General features: G+C 42.9%; 1 protein-coding gene across 1 annotated transcript; it reads right to left on the bottom strand.

The window, feature by feature from the left end:
* Positions 1-904: 904 nt before the first annotated feature.
* On the bottom strand, positions 905-15,656 carry CHRNA6 (cholinergic receptor nicotinic alpha 6 subunit). The gene is made up of 6 exons (XM_065900069.1): positions 15,578-15,656; positions 13,791-13,930; positions 5,005-5,049; positions 4,174-4,283; positions 3,094-4,072; positions 905-1,036 (listed from the first exon to the last, which is right to left on the bottom strand). The coding sequence occupies exons 1-6, from the start codon at positions 15,654-15,656 to the stop codon at positions 905-907; spliced, it is 1,485 nt and encodes a 494-aa protein (XP_065756141.1).
* Positions 15,657-18,916: the final 3,260 nt, after the last annotated feature.

Genomic DNA, 18,916 nt, shown 5'->3' with positions numbered 1-18,916 from the left:
TTATGACTTTTCCTACAAAGCTCCAAGTGCATGGACAGAACCTATTTCTCTGACTGTGGCAATGTCACCACTCAAGTCTCTTGCCAGATGAATGATAATTAAATATGGGGGGTGGGGGAGGGAAAGACTGGGAGTTTGGGGTTAGCAGATGCAAACTAGTATATATAGGATGGATAAACAAGGTCCTACTGTGTGGCACAGGGAACTATATTCAGTATCCTGTGATAAACCAAAATGGAAAGAATATGAAGAAGAATGCATATATATGCATAACTGAGTCACTTGTCTGTACAGCAGAAATTAACACAACATTGTAAATCAACTCTACTTCAGTAAGATTTTTTAGAAGGGGAGTAAATACAGCCTGTTGGTTAGACTGACTACCTGCTGTTACTTTTTTACTAAATAATGTATCAAATAATGCCGCAGTGTGTGCTCTACATCACAGAGATGTGCAGGAGAAAGCAAGCATACACGAGTTCACAGGTGCTGCAGAGGTCAGCATGTCCAAGGTCCAGAGTTTCGCGTCTGGCAGGTGTCATTATACTGAGAAGCCCATAAACTGGAGAAGCAAAAGAACCTCTTAGCATGGCTTGACTTTGATTCCACGGTTTGCTGTTCTGTGGGTCGGTCACGTCCCCGGAAGCCAAACGTGTACAGACAAGAGAAGCCTGGAGGTGCTGCCAGCTCGGGGCTCCAGTGTCAGATCCCAGACACTGGGATCAGAAAGTACTCCTCTGTGCCCCAAGGGAGGGCATCCAGGCTCCCGGTGGGCAATAAAGTCCCCTTTTTCCATCTAGATGGGGACTTGGTGCGAAGCTTTCTATCCCTTTCCTTGTGGTGGGGGAAACATGGAACAAACACAGTGTCTTGTAAGTTTCTGAAGATAAAGGGAAAATCCATCTTACAAATGTCCTGTGTTCCCCAGGAGTGGCTGGAGAAACAGCCCCGCAGTTCCAAACACGCAGATGATTATAAACACCCACAGGAACACCCTGTCCACTACCATGGCCACGTATTTCCAGTCGTCCTCTACCTGAAAGACAAAAGTCAAGCAGCTGTAAAAAAAAATCAAAACCATGGGAGATAAGCTTTGTCTCATAAATAAGCTGCTTCCTTTTCACAGAAGATTTCCTGGCACTTTTAAAGCAAATATCCCCGTGATTCTGGTTAACCCGTGTCTCCTCTGTAGCACACAGAGAACTTCCGTTTGTCTGCAGAGGGTGGTGCGTGCGCTCCATCAGTCCTGGGACAGCGGGCTGCAGAGTCAGCAGGCTTCTGTGGGCACACAGGACCTCTCCTGACTGCAGGCAGCACCCCAGAAAGAGCTGCTCGGAGAGCTCCACTTCTGCGTTGACTGGAAAAAAAATGCATAACGTAACACTTGAAAATTATGTTTTATTCAGTGGATTTTCTGAGGAATTCAAGCCCGGGAGGCAGCTTCCCAGATCGCTCTGAGGGACTGCCCTGAAGAGGTAAGGGGAAAAAAAGTCAGGGCATAGAGGAGGTTTTGCAACAAAGACCAGGTAGCCGGAACATCAAAAGATTAGTTGTAGAGCATTTTGTTGCATTTGACTGCAACAGTAATCCTTTGATGTTCTGACCACCTGGATTTTGTTGCAAAACCTCTTACATATCCTGGTTCCCCCCATCCAATCTCCTGAGGTAAACGATAATGGAAAAGAATACCCAAAAAATGTATATATGTGTATAACTGAGTCACTTTGCTAGGCAGCAGAAATTAGTACAACATTGTAAATCAACCATACTTCAATTTTAAAAACGTTTTCAAAAAAAGATTACCGTTAATTAAAGAAAACCAGACATCTCAAGTCAAGGAATTTAGCGCTTTTCTCTGTATGGGAAGAGGCAAGAGTCTGGGTTCGCCGGAAATCATTCCTTTGATATGCAACTTAGCTCTCGAGGGTCAGCATCCTTCTTTCCTCCACCCTGAATCCCCTCAGGGTGCACAGCTGGGGGTGACTGCAGTGGTTGATGGCTTGACGGGGGCAACGTCCTTCGTTTATTGATAGGGCAGGAGGCATTTCTCATCCACTCTTGTCATGGACACCACGGGACAGTCTGACTCCTTGGCAAGCCTGGGAAATGGGTTTGAGGCGGGGGGTGTAGGATGTGCGATGTGATGGGCCCCCCCCCCATCAGGAATAGGTGACCCTCTAGAACTCAGGATCACGCTGGTCAGGGAGAGCTCGGTACATCTCTCATGTCCTTCCTGTTCCCGACCTCCAAGAGCCCTACCTGGTGGTGATCAAGTCAGCAGCAACTGTCCCCTAGTTTGACGAAGGTGTCACCACAGAGGGGCGTCCTAGGCTCACCTGGCCCTGATGTACCCCCTCCCCGACCTGTGTGACATGCAGCCCATGTCCGCCGCAGCACCAATGGGTGGACTTCAGGCCTGCAATGTCATTTCATTAGGAGATAAGGATGATGGCTACTGCCATCAGGTCAGACCCAGACCCCTGGCGGCAGGAGTTTTCAGAGACCCCCAGCTAGTCATCCTGATGGTATGGAAAATTGGCATAAAGTTCTTGAGCTCTCTCTCTCTGGAGGATGAGGAGGTCCGAGCTGCTATAGTTAGACTCTGGGCTGCAGAAGCAGACTGTGTTGATGCTAAAAATAACCCTGAGGTTCATTGAATCAGCACCTGGATCCCCGTCAAGTGGAGTAAGTAGGATTGGAGCTGCCGGAGGCTCACGCCACCTTCCTCCCAGGCTCCCAGACTGTGACCAGCCCTGCAGGCTTTCCTCCTGCCCCTCAGCCGGCTTTTCCCTCTCCCACCCTTCCTTACGCAGGGGCTCTCAGTTTAATAAACCAAGGCTGCCCTGAGTGTTTATTTTAACCAGATTTTACTTGAGTTGACATTTCTGGAGGCAGAGATTTGCTCTGAGGCTACACCTTACCCCACCCGCTCCGCAGGGCGGTTCACCCATAACTGCATCATCACAGGGCTGGCTTTTAGGGCACCACTCCCTGACCGTCTTGCAAACAGAACTCACATTGAAGATCTGACATGTCTATGCAGGGCCCCCAGGCCTGCTGCGAGTGAACAGGCTAGAAGACCCATACATTTACCTCCTTTGTTTCATTTTGGTTCTTCATGTTTTCTGCTATGAACTGAACACTATCAATTACAGCTTCGACTTCAGGTGAGGGCTCCAAATTTTCAGTCGTCCATTGTAAAGGCTGATGACCTAACCGTCTCTTGCTGGTGGCGATCTCACTGGACTTACGACAGTGGCAGCATTCTTGAAAAAGTTTGGGCTCCCTGCGACGATCGAACTTGACTTTGGCTGGCCTACCAGAGAAGCCTTCGGGGTTTTTGTCATACCTTGTCCCCTTCCTCTTGTCCAGAGGCCTCCTCATCATCAGGATCTGGGGTAACAGCCGGAGGAAGACTGTCTTCACCCACGTGGGCATGGTATGTGTGGTCGGGGCGTGATAGTGGGTGTTCAACACAAACACCGTCACCACGATGGACAAGGTGATGAAGATCATGGTGAACAGCAGGTACTTGCCCACCAAGGGGATCACGAGAGACGTAGATGGGATGGTTTCTGTGATCACCAGCAAAAACACTGTCAGGGAAAGCAGAACTGAAATGCAAAGCGTCACTTTTTCACCACAGTCAGAAGGGAGGTAGAAAACCAACACAGTTAGAAATGAAACAAAGAGACAGGGGATGATCAGATTAATGGTGTAAAACATTGGCAACCTTCTAATGTAAAAAGAATAGGTTATGTCTGTGTATATCTCTTCACAACAGTTGTATTTTATGTCATGCTTGTAGCCAGAAGCATCGACAATTTCCCATTCACTGTTTTCCCAAAATTCATCCATGTCCACTTTAGAGCCAATGATTAGAAGATCAATTTCAGCTTTGTCATAGGTCCAGGAACCAAATTTCAGGGAACAATTTTGATGATCGAAAGGGAAAAAAGTGATATCCATAGGACAGGAGCTCTTAAAAATAGCTGGTGGAGTCCAGGTTATCATGCCATCATATTTAAGAAGAGCTTTTGTCTTGCCTTTGACTTGGAAGTTGCCGACAGCACTGCAAAGTAAACCAGACACCATTAGTAACACCCTCTGTGCTTTGGGTCAGTCTGTACCAAAGGCAACTTTGGAAAGAGACTGGCTGTCAGATGCCCATACTTGTTGTAGAGAACAATGTCAGGCTTCCAGATCTTCTCCGCAGGAACGCGAAGAGTCTCAATGCCATCGTATTCCACTGGGTCCCAGCGCAATTTATAATCATTCCACATCTAAAGGGAATAGAAGTCAGTTTTTAAAAATTCTTGACTTTCTTCCAATGTTAATTCTATGTTGGTTCAACAACTTTTTGAAAATTTTCTTATTTAAAGAGTTGGTTTCCTACCAAAAGTTGGACGATTAAATCCATGGGGAACAAGGTAGCTGAGCTGATTTGGGGTAAATATAGATATTAGATAAGTATCTATTGATTATTAATTAGCTAGCCAAGTTTACAGGCTCAGCTTCCATATTCCATGGACTATGTTCAATCTCTAGTAGCAATCCATTTCTAGTATTAAAAAGATAATTCAAGTGTATGATGATGGGTTTGTTACAAAATCTGCATAAAAGATTGAGACAGGAAGGAAGAACAAGATGGTATGACTGATAAAACCAGACGGTGGGAATCTAGCCCAGAGCAGGATCAAAGAGTGGTCAAGAATCTGGCTCTGGAGCTCGAGATTCAGACAAAAATAGGAGACTTGAGAGCAGAAACCACCGAAGCAGAGTCAGAGAGAACTCTGTCACTAAGTTCTGCAGCATGAAGCTTGCACCCAGCCAGCCGTCACCAGATTGAACTTTGGGCTTTGGAGCTAGTTAATATTTTACGCTCTATCATAAGCTGGAGATGCAAAGAGGGAATGCTAGTGGATTTTATCCATTTGACGTTGTTAAACTGACACACAAGTGTGACACAATTCCAAGAGAAGAATGTGTGACATAGACACGTACGTGACGTAGCCACAGATTGGTTTCCATGATCTGGTTTACTTCATCCTGGGAAGAAGAAACAATATTTTTTATCCTCAAATATACTTGCTAATAGAAGTGAATCTTAGAGCAAAAATTACAACTAAAAATAGCCAATCTGAGTTATTCATGCTAACGGAGGGAAAAAAAGCAGACTGAAAAGGATTTATAAAAGGCCAAAAATACAATATTTCCACACTGGTCCCAACCCTGTTGACTTTGAAATGTGGCTTTATGACTGTCTTTCAAATCTGATTGAAGTCCCACTTCTGTGAAGCCTTTCTGACCACTGCAGCCCATAAACATTTCTGATCCCATAAACATTTCTGATCCCATAAAAGGAAAGAAGGGAGAGAAGAGAGAGTGGGAGGGAGGGAGGGGAAGTCCTGCAGATGGCGATGGGTATCATTGCTTTTGCTATCTTCTTCCTCAGCTGTGCCCCAGCACCCTCTAGGTCCTGAGTCCTGAGCCCCACTGCCCCTCAAGGTGTCAGCCTCAGCTCACCATGGAGTTCTCCAGCTGGAACCTGCCACTCCCCAGAGCACTGCTCCCACACACACCACTGCCAATTGCTTCAATCATTCATTAACAAGTATTTATTGAGTACCTACTGTGCGCTCTATAAATGCTGGGGCTACAGAAGTAATCAGGATGGAAAATATCCCTACCTACATGTGCCTAAGCTATTAGCTGGGGAGACAGAAAATCCATAATACATACATGGTATAATGTAAGATAGTGACAAGTCCCATGCAAAAAATTAAAGAGGGATTGAGTGGTGTGTGTCTGCACACACATGCACACACGTCTCTTTTAGACAGGATGACCCGGGAAGGTTTGTCTGAGGAGGTGGTTTAAGCAGGTACCTAAATGACCTGCAAAGAGTCCTGGGTCGCTTGAATAAAAGTATTCCAGGAGGACATGCCAGATATAATGTGCTCCTAATCAGCTACCACCTCTCAGTGGAGCGGCTACTGAAGACACATCCAGAACCTTCAGCAGCCTCAGAGCGCAACACTTGGAGGCTATTGACGGTCACACAGTGGCCGGCGGTAGGTTCCCAAAACTTACCAACCTTGTTTCCCCAGACACATGAGCACCTTCGAGAGTAAACACCTCACACTGGCTGAGGAAGCTGTGGCCAGGGCTGGACACCAGCCCACTCTGGTTTGCTGCTCTGCAGTTCTCCATGCCCCCCAGAAAACGCTACCCGGAGAGCTCACCAGCTTCCTCCTTCAAAGGGATTTGTGTCAAGTCATGATAGGCCCCAGGGTTTTAAAAGGTCAACAAAAGGAGTTACATTCATGGTTTTCTATTGGTCAGGGCAAGCAAAGAAATGGACTATTACTTATCCGTGACTTTACAATTACCCAAGTCTAAGGACAGTGTCTTCTGCTCATACCTTGTGACCAGCAGATTCAAGCAGGGGCCATGTCAATAAATCCATTAGCTGTCAGTCAGGAATGGACTAGCTCTAGCAGTCCAGAAATGTCTTGGAGGTAACAGTCATAAGCATCTTCCAACACCTGCTTCCTCTCTGTCCACTAATACACTGTTTAGAGAACTAGTGCACACTATGAACTAGAACGCTGTATTCTGAGGATTAAAATCAGTGGCAACATCATCCCGACAGTATTCCTGCCTCCCCATCTATACTTCCGCAGCCTGGTGAACCTCCATGTGGTGTGGACCTGCTTCATGGTGGATGGACACCCTCAGAGGTGTCAGCCAAGTTTATGGGTCAGGACCGGGTCTGGAAAGTCGCATTCTCCATCCAATGCCAGACTGCACCTATGGTCATGGGAACTGCTGTCAGACAGCCCAGCTGAAGGAGACCAGAGACCCACAGGACAACCCCACGTTCCTGGGACCATCACCCTGCATCTCCTTCTTGGGAAAATAAAGTAGTTGACACCTGGTTCAATTAAAGGATTGGAGTTACAATTTCAAATGGACTAGATTCTGAGGCAGAAGCAACAGACTCAGAGACTGAGATCAGAAAGGCCAGGTGGGCTACATTTTGAAAGCCTTCATGTTTGTCATGTCAGATATGCCAGGCCATCGAAAACACTGGGCAGGGGCTTTGTCCTGGCCCCATGAGGGGGACGGTGGAAATACACTTACTCTGAAGATCATCCACTCATTAGACTTTGTGGCCAAGTTCATTCTATGCAGCAGCAAACACCCTTCCATGTAGAGCTCTCTGGTGCTCTAAGGCCAAGCCTGAGGCCCAAACAGCAGCAGACGGCCTACAGTCTTCCAGAAGGGAGTTTGTAATTGTGCATCTGGGCTGTACTGCATCACAGTCACTCCCAGACCTCACCATGGCTCAGTGACAACAATGAATATGGCCCATAGGGACTTCTGGTGCCCCACATGAGGACAAGTAGACTCTAATACACCAATAAGAATTGCTATATTAACACTGGACAAAGCAGATGCAGAGGGAAAAAATTACTAAAGACAAAGAGGGACATTACATAATGAAAGAAGGATCAATCCACCAGGAAGACACAATGATCCTGACCATATATGCACCAAACAGCAGAGTCTCAAATTATATGGAACAAAAACTGGTAGAGCTGAAAGAAAAAACAGACAAATCCCCAATTACAGTTAGAGACTTCAATATCCCCCTCTCAGCGACCAATAGAACTCAGTAAACTCGACAGAATCAGCAAAAATAGGGAAAATCTGAACAACATAACCAACCAGCAGAATTTAATTGACATATACAGATACTCCACTCAAAAACACCAGAATACACATTTTTTCAAGCATGCATATAATATTAACCAACGCAGAGCATATCCTTATCATAGGCTATAAAACAAACCTCAACAAATTTAAAAGAATTGGAATCATAGTGTGTTTCTGAGCATAATGGAATCAAACTAGAAATCAATAACCAAAAGACAACAGGAAAATCTCTAAACCTATGGAAATTGAACTTCTAAATAATCCATGGGTCAAAGAGAATGTCTCAAAGGATATTCTTTAAAATGCATAGAGCTGAATGGGAACAAAAATACAATATATCAAAATATGAGGGACATAGCTAGTAAAAGTGCTAAGAAGAAAATTTATAGCTAAATGCTTACGTTAGAAATGAGAAAAAGTCTCAAGTCAATAACACAAGTTTCTACTTCAAGAAATTAGAAAAACAAGCACAAAATAAACCCAAAGCAAGTACAAGGAAGGAAAAATAAAGATAAAACAGAAATCAATAAAGTTGAAAAGGAAAACAATAAAGAATATCAATGAAACAAAAAGCTGATTCTTTGGGGGAAAAACAACAAAATTGATAACCTTTATCAAGACTGACAAAAATAAAAAGAGAGAAGACACAAACCACCAATATCAGGAATGAAACAGGAGCTATCATTACAGATCCTATAGCCATTAAAAAGTTAGATAATACCATGAGCAACTTTAATTTTATCATAAATTTGTCAATTTAAAAGAAATGGGCCCATTCCTCAAAACCCACAAACTAACTAACAAGGACCTACTGTATAGCACAGGGAAATATACTTAATATTTTGTAATAAACAATAAGGGAAAAGAATCTGAAAAGTGATATAAATAGACAGTCTGAATACCCTATAGCCATTTAAGAATTGAGTTTATAATTAAAAAGCTCCTGGAAAAGAAATCTCCAGGCCCAGTAGGTTTCCCTGAAGAATTCTACCAAATATGTAAAGAAAAATCAATACCAACTTTCCACAATCTCTTCCAGAAAATAGAAGAGGAGGAAACAACTCCAAATCCTTTATGTGAAGCTAATATTATCCTGACACAAGCCCAAACGAAGACATTACAAAAAAAGAAAATGACAGATCAATATCTTTCATGAACTTAGATGCAAAAATCATTAACAAAATATTAGCAAACTGAATCCAATAATGTATAAAAAGTTATACACCATGACTAAGTGGGATGCAAGGCTGGTTCAACATTCAAAACTTAATCAATGTAATTTACCATATCAACAAACTAAAGAAGAAAAACCATGTGATCATATCAATTGATGGAGAAAAAGGTTTTTTTTTTGTTATTGTTGTTGTTGTTTTTTTTGGCAGTACGCAGGCCTCTCACTGTTGTGGCCTCTCCCGTGGCGGAGCACAGGCTCCGGACGCCCAGGCCCAGCAGCCATGGCTCACAGGCCCAGCTGCTCCGCGGCATATGGGATCCTCCCAGACCGGGGCACGAACCTGTTTTCTCCTGCATCGGCAGGTGGACTCTCAACCACTGCGCCACCAGGGAAGCCCGAGAAAAGGTTTTTGACAAAACTCAACATCAATTCATGATTAAAAACTCTGTGAAACTAGGAATAAAGGGAAATTTCCTCAACTTGATAAGAGCATCTACAAAACAGCTACACCTAACTTTATACCAAATGGTGAAAGACTGAATGTTTTTTCCTTAAGACTGGGAACAGGACAAGGATGTCTATTGTCACCACTCTTATTCAGCATAGTACTGGAAGTTCTAGCCACTGAAATGAAGCAAGAAAAAGGGGGGAAAGGCACAGACTGGAAAGGAAGAAATAAAACTATCTCTATTTGCAGATTATAAGGTTGCCTATAAAGAAAATTCCATGGAATCTATAAAAATGCTGAAACTAATTGAGTTCAGCAAGATCTTAGGATACAAGATCAATATACAAAAGTCTTAAAATTCTATATACTAACAATGAGCATGGAGAAACCAAAATTAAAAGCGTAATAGGGCTTCCCTGGTGGCGCAGTGGTTGAGAATCTGCCTGCTAATGCAGGGGACACGGGTTCGAGCCCTGGTCTGAGAAGATCCCACATGCCGCGGAGCAACTAGGCCCGTGAGCCACAACTACTGAGCCTGCACGTCTGGATCCTGTGCTCCGCAACAAGAGAGGCCGCGATAGTGAGAGGTCCGCGCACCACGATGAAGAGTGGCCCCCACTTGCCACAACTAGAGAAAGCCCTCGCACAGAAACAAAGACCCAACACAGCCAAAAATAAATAAATAAACAAATGTGGGGTTTAAAAAAAAAAAGCATAATACTATTTTCAGTCACTCCCAGATAAAACAAAATACTTACATATACATGTAACAGTACATGTATGGGATCTGTGTACTGAAAATTACAAAATCCTGAAGGAAGAAGAGCTAAATAAATGGAGAAACATCCCGCATTCATGGACTGGAAGACTCAACAGAGTAAAGATGTCACTTCTCCCCAAACTGATCTGCAGGTTTAATGCAGTTCCTATCAAAATCAGGGCAATGCTTTTTGTGGACATAGGCAGCTTATTCTAGGCATAGGCCACAGAAGAGCTAAGACAATCTTGACAAAGAAGAACAAAGTGGCAGGAATCACTCTAGCCAATATTAAGTCTTACTCTACAGCTACAGTCATCAAGATAGTGCAGTGTTTGTGGAGGGATAGTCACACTGATCAATGAAACAGAGTAGAGGACCTAGAAATAGACCCACACAAATATGTTCAACTGATTTTTCACAAAGGTGCAAAACCTTTGTGGCGCAGTGGTTGAGAATCTGCCTGTTAATGCAGGGTACACGGGTTCGAGCCCTGGTCTGAGAATGTTCAGTGGGGAAAGGATTGCCTTTTCGACAAATAGTGCTGGAGCAATTGGACACCCACAGGTCTAAAAAACAAAATCTAGGTCTCATATCTTATATAAAAATTAACTCAAAATGGATCATAGTCTTAAACATAAGACATAAATAAAACTTTTAGAAAAACATAGGAGAAAACCTATAGGATCTGGGATAAGGCAAAGAATTACTAGGCTTGATGCCAAAAGCATGACATATAAAAGGAAAAATTGATAAATTGGACCACATCAAAATTTAAAACTTCATGTGAAAGCCCATGTGAAGAGGAAGAAAAGATAAGCTACAAACTGGGCTAAAATGTTTGCAAACCACAAAACTGGCAAAGCACTTGCATCTAGAATATAGCCAGAACTCTCAACACTAAATAGTAAAAACAAACAATCCAACTGGAAAATGGGCTTAAGGACATGAGCAAACATTTCACCTTAGAGGATATGCAGATTGCAGATAAGCACATGAAAAGAGGTTTTATATCATCAATCATTAGGGAAACGCAAATTAAAACCACAATGAGATATCGTTTCATACCTGATATAACTCAAATAAAAAACAGTGACAATACCGAATACTGGCAAAGCTGTAGATAAACTGGATCCCTCACATATTGCTGGTAGGAATGTAAAAGGGTACAGCCATTCTGGAAAGCATTTTGGCAGTTTCTTTTAAAACTAACACACAACTACCACATGACCCAGGAATTGCACCCCTGGGCATTTATCCCAGAGAAATAACGATTAATGTTCACCCAAAAACCTGTACGCAAATGTTCATAGCAGCTTTATTTGTAAAAGACCAAAACTGGAATCAGCCCAAATGTTCTTCAACCAATGAAAGGTCAGTCAAAGTGTTCTCCATCAATACCATGGAATACAACTCACAGTAAGAAGAAATGACTCACCAAACTTATTGTGGCAACCACTGCATGATGTATGTAAGTCAAACCACTATTCTGCACACCTTACTTATACAGTGTTGTATGTCAAGTGTATCTCAATAAAACTGGAAGAAAAAAAAGAAGAAATGAACTATTGATACAAGCAACAACTTGGATGAATCTCTAAAGAATTATGCTGAGTGGAAAAGCCAGTCCACAAGGTTACATACTGTGTGATTCCATTTATGTATAGTTTTCCTGAAACGACAAAATTTTAGAAATGAAAGATACAGTAGTTGCTGCCATTGGTCAAAGAAAGTATACAAGGGCTCTATTATTTCTTACTGCAAGTGAATCTATGATTATTTCAATAAATAAAATTTCAGTTAAAAAACTACATTTCTCAAGACTCTCTTGGAGCTAGGGGTGGTCAATGAGCTAGGAAGCAGAAGCTGTCAGTAGGACTTCTAATAAAACTCCTTAAGGAAGTCACAGATGTCTGGTATGTGCCCCTTTCTCTCTTGCTCCTGCTTCTTGCCAAGAATGTGAATATGATGAGTGAAAATCAGCAGTTATCCTGGACCACAAGGCAACACTGAGGGAAGAAATCACGTGCTAAGGATGGTGACATAGAAAGATAGAAGGAACCTTGGTCCCTGTCACAGTTTATGCTTTTAGCATCATAGCTCATGTGATTAACATCCTCAGGAGTTGTGCAGTGCACAACCTGGGCAACCAAACACCATGATGCAACCACTACCACGAAGCCACCTGGTATTAACCTGGGCTGTTAACCTTTAGATTTCTATTACATAAGAAAGAAATAAACTTGTTTTATGTAAGCTGAGAGAGCATGTGTGTGTTTTTCAATCTCTGATAGCAGCCAAATGCAAATACCAAAATCTGTATTTAGCAATCCTCCACCCACCATCTTCAGAACAATGTCCTGAAAGGGTGTATAGATCATGGATTTGAAGTGATGCTGTATCACAAACTTTAGGGGTCACTCAGTCCAGTTCTCCATTCATAACAGCCCAATTCATACCAAGTGTGGCTTCCAGCCTGGTAGGAGACCAGTAACCAGTGCTAAGCTATTTGAGGGGAGAGGGGAGGTGGGATTAGAATAGGTACTAAATAAATGTTTATTAAAGGAATTAGTGGGCCCATCTAAGTGAGATAAAACATCTGGCTTACTTTTTTTAAAACCAGTATTTATCAGCATATACACACTTCCAGCTTGGGCCAGAAGCTAGAGGATCAGGTAAGGGTCAGCCCAGTCCACTGGGAAGCACGGACCGGAGAAACATGGTGAGCCCGGACTTCATATCCATAACTGAGGTCTTCCCCCAAGTGCACCTGGAGCCACCACTGTTTCTCCAGACAAAGCTGAGAGGAAGGAGGCACCCCCTGCCACCGTCCAGGGTCTGGGCTGCTCCCTCGGTCTGTGCACCATTGTCTCAGAGATGCTTGGGACGTCCCTTACCCCTTACGTCCTGAGCCTGCCTATTCCTGGAATTTGGTCCGAGTCCAGTGCCTCAGGTCAGCCTGCGCCCTGCCATGCCTTGGAGCCCAGAACCCTGTCCTCTGTTAGGGTATCAGGTCCCACACCTCCTCTCTCAGCAACTAGGGTGTGAAGATTATTCAAAAGAAAGAACTCTAGTCCTCCTTGCCCCTTAAACAGGGTAGCAATAAATTAAACTAAGACCTCCAAATTCCCATCAGTTTTTCAGGGCTGGATGGAACCCTATGTGAAACAAGGTGAATTTTCTCTTTCTTCTATAACAAAGGAGACTTAAAGCAATTCTTCTTATACGGAGTCGAAAGAGCATGAGCTTTGGGGTTGAACAGTGCTGATTGAACCCCAGTGCCACCATCTGTAACTGTATGACGTGGGGAAAGTTTCTTATCTGAGATTTCCTCTCCCCAGCTGTAAAATGCAGATGACAGCCACTAAGTGTGGACACTGGTGCATAATAGGTGCACAATGAAGTTAGCTCCCTTTGTATTCCCCCTTCAAATGCCCCTTCGCTTCTTTGTTTCATAAGCTGGTTCTGAGAGCATTTCCAGAAAAACATCGCCTTAAGGAGAATAATGACAGCAACCCTGGGACGAGTGGATGCCTCCCAACGGGCTGGCTTTGAAGGGCAGCACTCTGTAGATTTTTGTCTGTTTGTGTTCAAAAATCCCTTTATTTACCCAGTGCAGTGAGTGGGAATTGCTTGGACCCTTCAGAGTTGGGGCCTCCGAGGTCTCGTGGTGCCCACCCTGCACTTACCACGTCGGCCAGCTGCGTGATGGCCACTTCAAAATGCACAGTGACTGGGTCAGAAACGTTTTCCACGGGCCTGATGAACTGGTTATAATGAGCAAACAGTTTGTGAAAGAGCCTCTCCTCGGACGCACAGCCTGCACATCCTGCGGCACCATACAGAGAGAGGGGTTAGAGAAGCAGAAAGGATGCTGGCTGGTGGGGAGGTTCCAGGGGCTTCCATCCGGGAAGGCAGGTGCAGGACACCAGCTTCCCCCAGCACCGCTGCACCTGCCCCTCCTGGCCATGCTACTCCCCTTCACCACCGAGATGAAAAGAGTAATACCGGCATCTCAGGACTAGTGCGCTAGCAAACAAACTGATGTTGGTAAGAGCACTTCTAAAGTCTATGGTAGCACAGTGTAAAGGGATAGATAGACACAGGCTTGAGATGTTCAGTTATGGCACTGAACAGAACTCACCGTCTTACTGATCCGGTAATTAAAGAGAAGTCCTGCCCTTTCTTGTCAAAATACTGATCTGACTGGTCTCTGTTTCTACAGCCAGCAGGGTGTGTAGCTGGGGAACCTTCTTCAATCAAACTTAAATAACTAGTAATTTCATTAAGGTCTTAAGCCCTCCTCCTTTTTAAAATCAACTTTGAATTTCAATTCTTGGAGATGTGTGAGAGTGCAAAGTTTTTAAGGAAAATTTACTTAAAATATTTTTTATAGAATCCCCAAAGTTCTTAAACAATAGCACTTTCAGTCATTAACTTTAGACAATAATGTAACGCATGTCTCTTTGTATTTTCCCAAGAATGCACTAAATGTAGGTTACTTGCTTTCGTTTGACATAATTCATCTCATTAAGGTCCCCTCTATGTTTTTCGTTATAGAATTCAAATTTGATACCTGAAATACTATTCTATAAATTTCCCAAAGGGATTCCCAAAAAATTTAAGGGGCTGAACAACTCATTAGGCAAAAACAAAGGAAAAGATAGCTGTTATATTACTAAATAAAAAGTGTTGTTTGACAGATGCATTTGGAAACACTGAGATTTCAGCAGGAAAGAGCAATTTTAGATGTAAAACATCATTGTCTGCCATCATAATTAATAAAGATAGAAATATTTCTACATAAAACAGATAATTAAAAAATCCTCCTGTTACCCATTTTCCTCCTTTGAGGTTTTTCTTTTCCTTTGAGACATTTCAGATAAACCCTCCTTGAGTCTTGACAAGCAAGTCCCTGCAAAGCCGACAGCACGTGGAAATGTGGCTTTGTGGACATGGACAGAGCAGCAGCTGTCCGTTTCTAAGCCTTAACTTGAAAATGAATGATCTTACTCTTAGGACACATTTCCCAAAATGAAGATGATTACCTACAAAATGGAAGGGTTCATAGACTGAGGAATAGTATCAGCTAATAAACCACAGTTTTGAAAAAATATTAAATACAGGTAAAGAAGTTGAATACATCCATAGTGGAGGTGGACAGAAAACTGTACCATTGTTATTTTTGCCTATTTTTCATTGGGAAAATAAAATAAAACATGGTTTACAATGTTTCCTTGTCCTCCCCATCCCATCCCCCCGAAATCTCATTTTACATGTTAAGCCAACCAACTAAAAACGAATAGATTAATTAGCAGTTATAAGAGGAGTAATTCCTGTGCAGACACTCTACATATTTATCCATAGCATATCTCATCTCTGCTCAGTCAAGCACAACTAGAAAAGGAGGAAAATAAAACTAGGAAATACATGTAGCTAAAAAGGGAATATGAGAACAAGCAGAAATAAAACCTACCTCTGAAGCAAAGTGTGAATACATACCACCAGAGACACAGCCCAAAGTGAAGGAATCCCTGTCCCTCGCGGGGCAGCATGTTTAAAACACACTCTGATTTCTTTTTCTAGTCAAAGGATTGTGGAAAACAAAGAGCTATCAGGCAGCCACTCACACCGGACCTTTAAATCACCAGAGTCCCCTGCAGTCCAAGTGTCTTCTGTGAAATGAAAACCTTCACAAACATAACGTGGTCGTTCCCAATATCAGAGACTGAGGCCAACCAAAAGGGCAAATAAAAAGGACTCAATCTGATGTCAGATGAGTCAGCCCATTTCCTGACACCCTACATCTCTTCTCATTCAGGAACGAGAGAAGCAGGACGGGGGTGTTGGGCAGACAGCACCGGGAGGGGACAGAAAACTGTGATGTGCTTAGTGTATCTTTGTAGTGCATCTTTTCCCAGCCCCGGTCCCGAGGGGAACAAACACACGTCTCCTGAGCTCCAGCTGTAGGTAAAGCACCTGCCAGGTCCCGACCAGTGTATTCTGATTCACTGAGATCTCTAGCTCATCAGGGCTTAACCTTGTTACCAGAAAACATGGTAGAATAGGAGTCCTGGTAAAGTGTGCCTCACAGAGAACAGGATTGATTTGGTTTTGTCTGACTTCTAATGCCTCGTCCTTCTGAGTTTAGGAATCACCCTCCAGGACTAGAGATTAGCCGTCTGAGAATGAGAAGAATAAATACTGAACACAGGTTGCTCTCTAGACGGTCCTATGTTTATTTATACATCCTTGTCACCAACTGGTTTTCTTATCATTTGTTTCTTTCCTCTATAAGTTTAGTGTCAGTAACATTCTGATGAGTTAGGCCTTCTGGTCAGATTTTGGTGTTGGTTAAAGGGGAGTTAGCAACAAAATGAAAAGGCAACCTACAGAATGGGGGGAAATATTTGCAAACCATGTATCTGGAAAGGGGTTTATATCCAAAATATGTAAGGAACTCATAAAACTCAAAAGCAAATAAATACATCCCAGTTGAAAAATAGGACCTGCACAGACATTTTTCCAAAGACACAGACGGCCAATGGGTATACGCAAAGGGGCTCAGCACCACTGATCATCAGGGAAATGCAGATCAAACCACAATGAGCTATCACCTCACACCTATTAAGGTGGTATTATAAGAAGACAAGAGGTAATAAGTGTTGGTGAGGACGTGGAAAAAAGGGAACCCTTGTGCATTGTTTGGAATGTAAATTGCTGCAGCCACTATGGAGAACAGCATAAAGGTTCCTCAAAAAATTAAAAAATAGAACGACCATATGATCTAACAATCTCACTTCTGGGAATATATCCAAAGGAAATGAAATCAAGTTCTCAGAGAGATATCTGAATTCCTACATTCATTGCAGCATTACTCACACGGTATGGAAACAACCTGGTGTCCATCGATGGACGAGTGAATAAAGAAGCTGTAATATACACATACATGTATGTGATGGAGTATTAGTCAGCCGTGAGAAAGAAGGAAATCCTGCCACCTGCGACAACACGGATGAACCTGGAAGACATTATGCTGAGTGAAATAAGCCAGAGAAAGACAAATACTGTATGATCTCACTTTTGTGTGGGATCTAAAAAGGTCAAACTCATAGAAGCAGAGCGCAGAACGGTAGTTGCGAGGAGCTGGGGTGCGGGTAACGGGAAGATGTCGGTTGAAGGGTACAAACTTACAGTCACCAGATGAACAAGTTCTGGTGATCTAACGTACAGTACGGTAGTGACTACAGTTATCGTATTCTTGACATTTGCTACGAAAATAGACCTCAAGTGTTCTCACCGCCTCTCCACCACACACACACACACGCGGTAACTGAGCGACGATGTGTTGGGCTGATTGTGGTGAGCATTTCGCAATGTAACATATGTTAAATCATCACACTGTACACCTTAAATATACACACTTTTTATTCATCAACTATACTTCAATAAAGCTGGGGGAAAGGAGTCAAAGCCTAAGATGGTCTCTCAGGGACCTCCTATCAAAACATTTCATGACATCATCACAGAAACTGTACACTTGGCAATTGTGCAGACTTCAGACTAACGGTTTCCCTCAAAATTCTATTGGCCTCATATCTCTTGTGGGAACGAAAAAGGAACGATCATTTATTTAGCACCAAACTTAGACCGGGCATTGGGCTGGGTGCCTCAGATATGTCACTTTAAGATGTTACTCAAATTCTCCTCTTAGCAGATGGGCTTTTTGTCCTTTGCTGAAGTGTCCTGTGGAGTTTGCAGAGAGAAGGCGTCAGGACAACACTTTATCATTATGGATAAAAAGCCACCTTACATCCCCAAATGAGGCAGTGCCTCCCTAGTTTTTAGGGTAAAACCCAAATCAGGCTGGCTGTTTTCACAGCTCCAACACTTTCTAGTGCCCAGACTTTGATTGGTTTGTTCTTCACACTTTCTAATGGATACAGTCTTTCAGGAAAACTGTGGTCTCAGGTCTTTTGTTTTATCCAACCATCCCTCTCTGTGGCCATCACCTGTCAGCATAAAGAACCCCTGTAGAGGAGGGATTCTCTGGGACGGTCCCCCTTTCCTCCAGGAACCTGCAGGCATCTGTCCTTTTTGCCAAGGTGCAGAGTGGGGAAGGGGTGTCACAGAGGAACCTCACCAGAGGGGAAGGAGGCAGAGGAAAGAATGTGGACTTTGGAGTCAGACCCGGATTTGGACCCTGGCCCTGATGTTCACTTGGTGGATGCCGAGCAAGTTACTGAAGCTCCCTCAGCCCTGTCCTCATCAGAGAAATGTGATTAAATTTGGTAACATAAATCGTTTAATCTCTCCCTACCCAATTTTTCATGGAATTTTCACTCCTTCTCTTACCAGTACAAATAGGTAACACAACTAAGTCACTTTCAGGCCTGAATATACTTTAAATATATATTTTAAAATATTTAAAAAATATATTCAGGAAGAATATATTTTAACAGCTTGTAAAGAAAATACATTCTCTCATTCAAAGAAAACATTTAAACTATCCCCTCATCATCAGAAAAATGCTTGGGTTTTGTCACTGAATTATGGGTTTATAGCCTGCTTCAAACCGCTTTTGAAAATTGCAGAGAAAGAGGTTAAAACCAAATATACAGGAAAAAAAAAATAAGCACACTTCCAAAGAAAAGAATTTTTTTTAATTCAAGTAACAAAAGATTTAAAGACAATTTGTCTCTCCCTGCGATTGCTGGATACCATTTCACATTCACGTTCTACAAGCAGTTTTGTTTTGTTTTTTACATCTTTATTGGAGTATAATTGCTTTACAATGGTGTGTTAGTTTTTGCTT

The sequence above is a fragment of the Phocoena phocoena genome, chromosome 21 (assembly GCF_963924675.1).
Source record: "Phocoena phocoena chromosome 21, mPhoPho1.1, whole genome shotgun sequence".
NCBI lineage: Eukaryota > Metazoa > Chordata > Mammalia > Artiodactyla > Phocoenidae > Phocoena > Phocoena phocoena.
The sequence above is the reverse complement of the archived record's forward strand: the minus strand, read 5'-3'. Positions and strand labels throughout refer to the sequence as shown.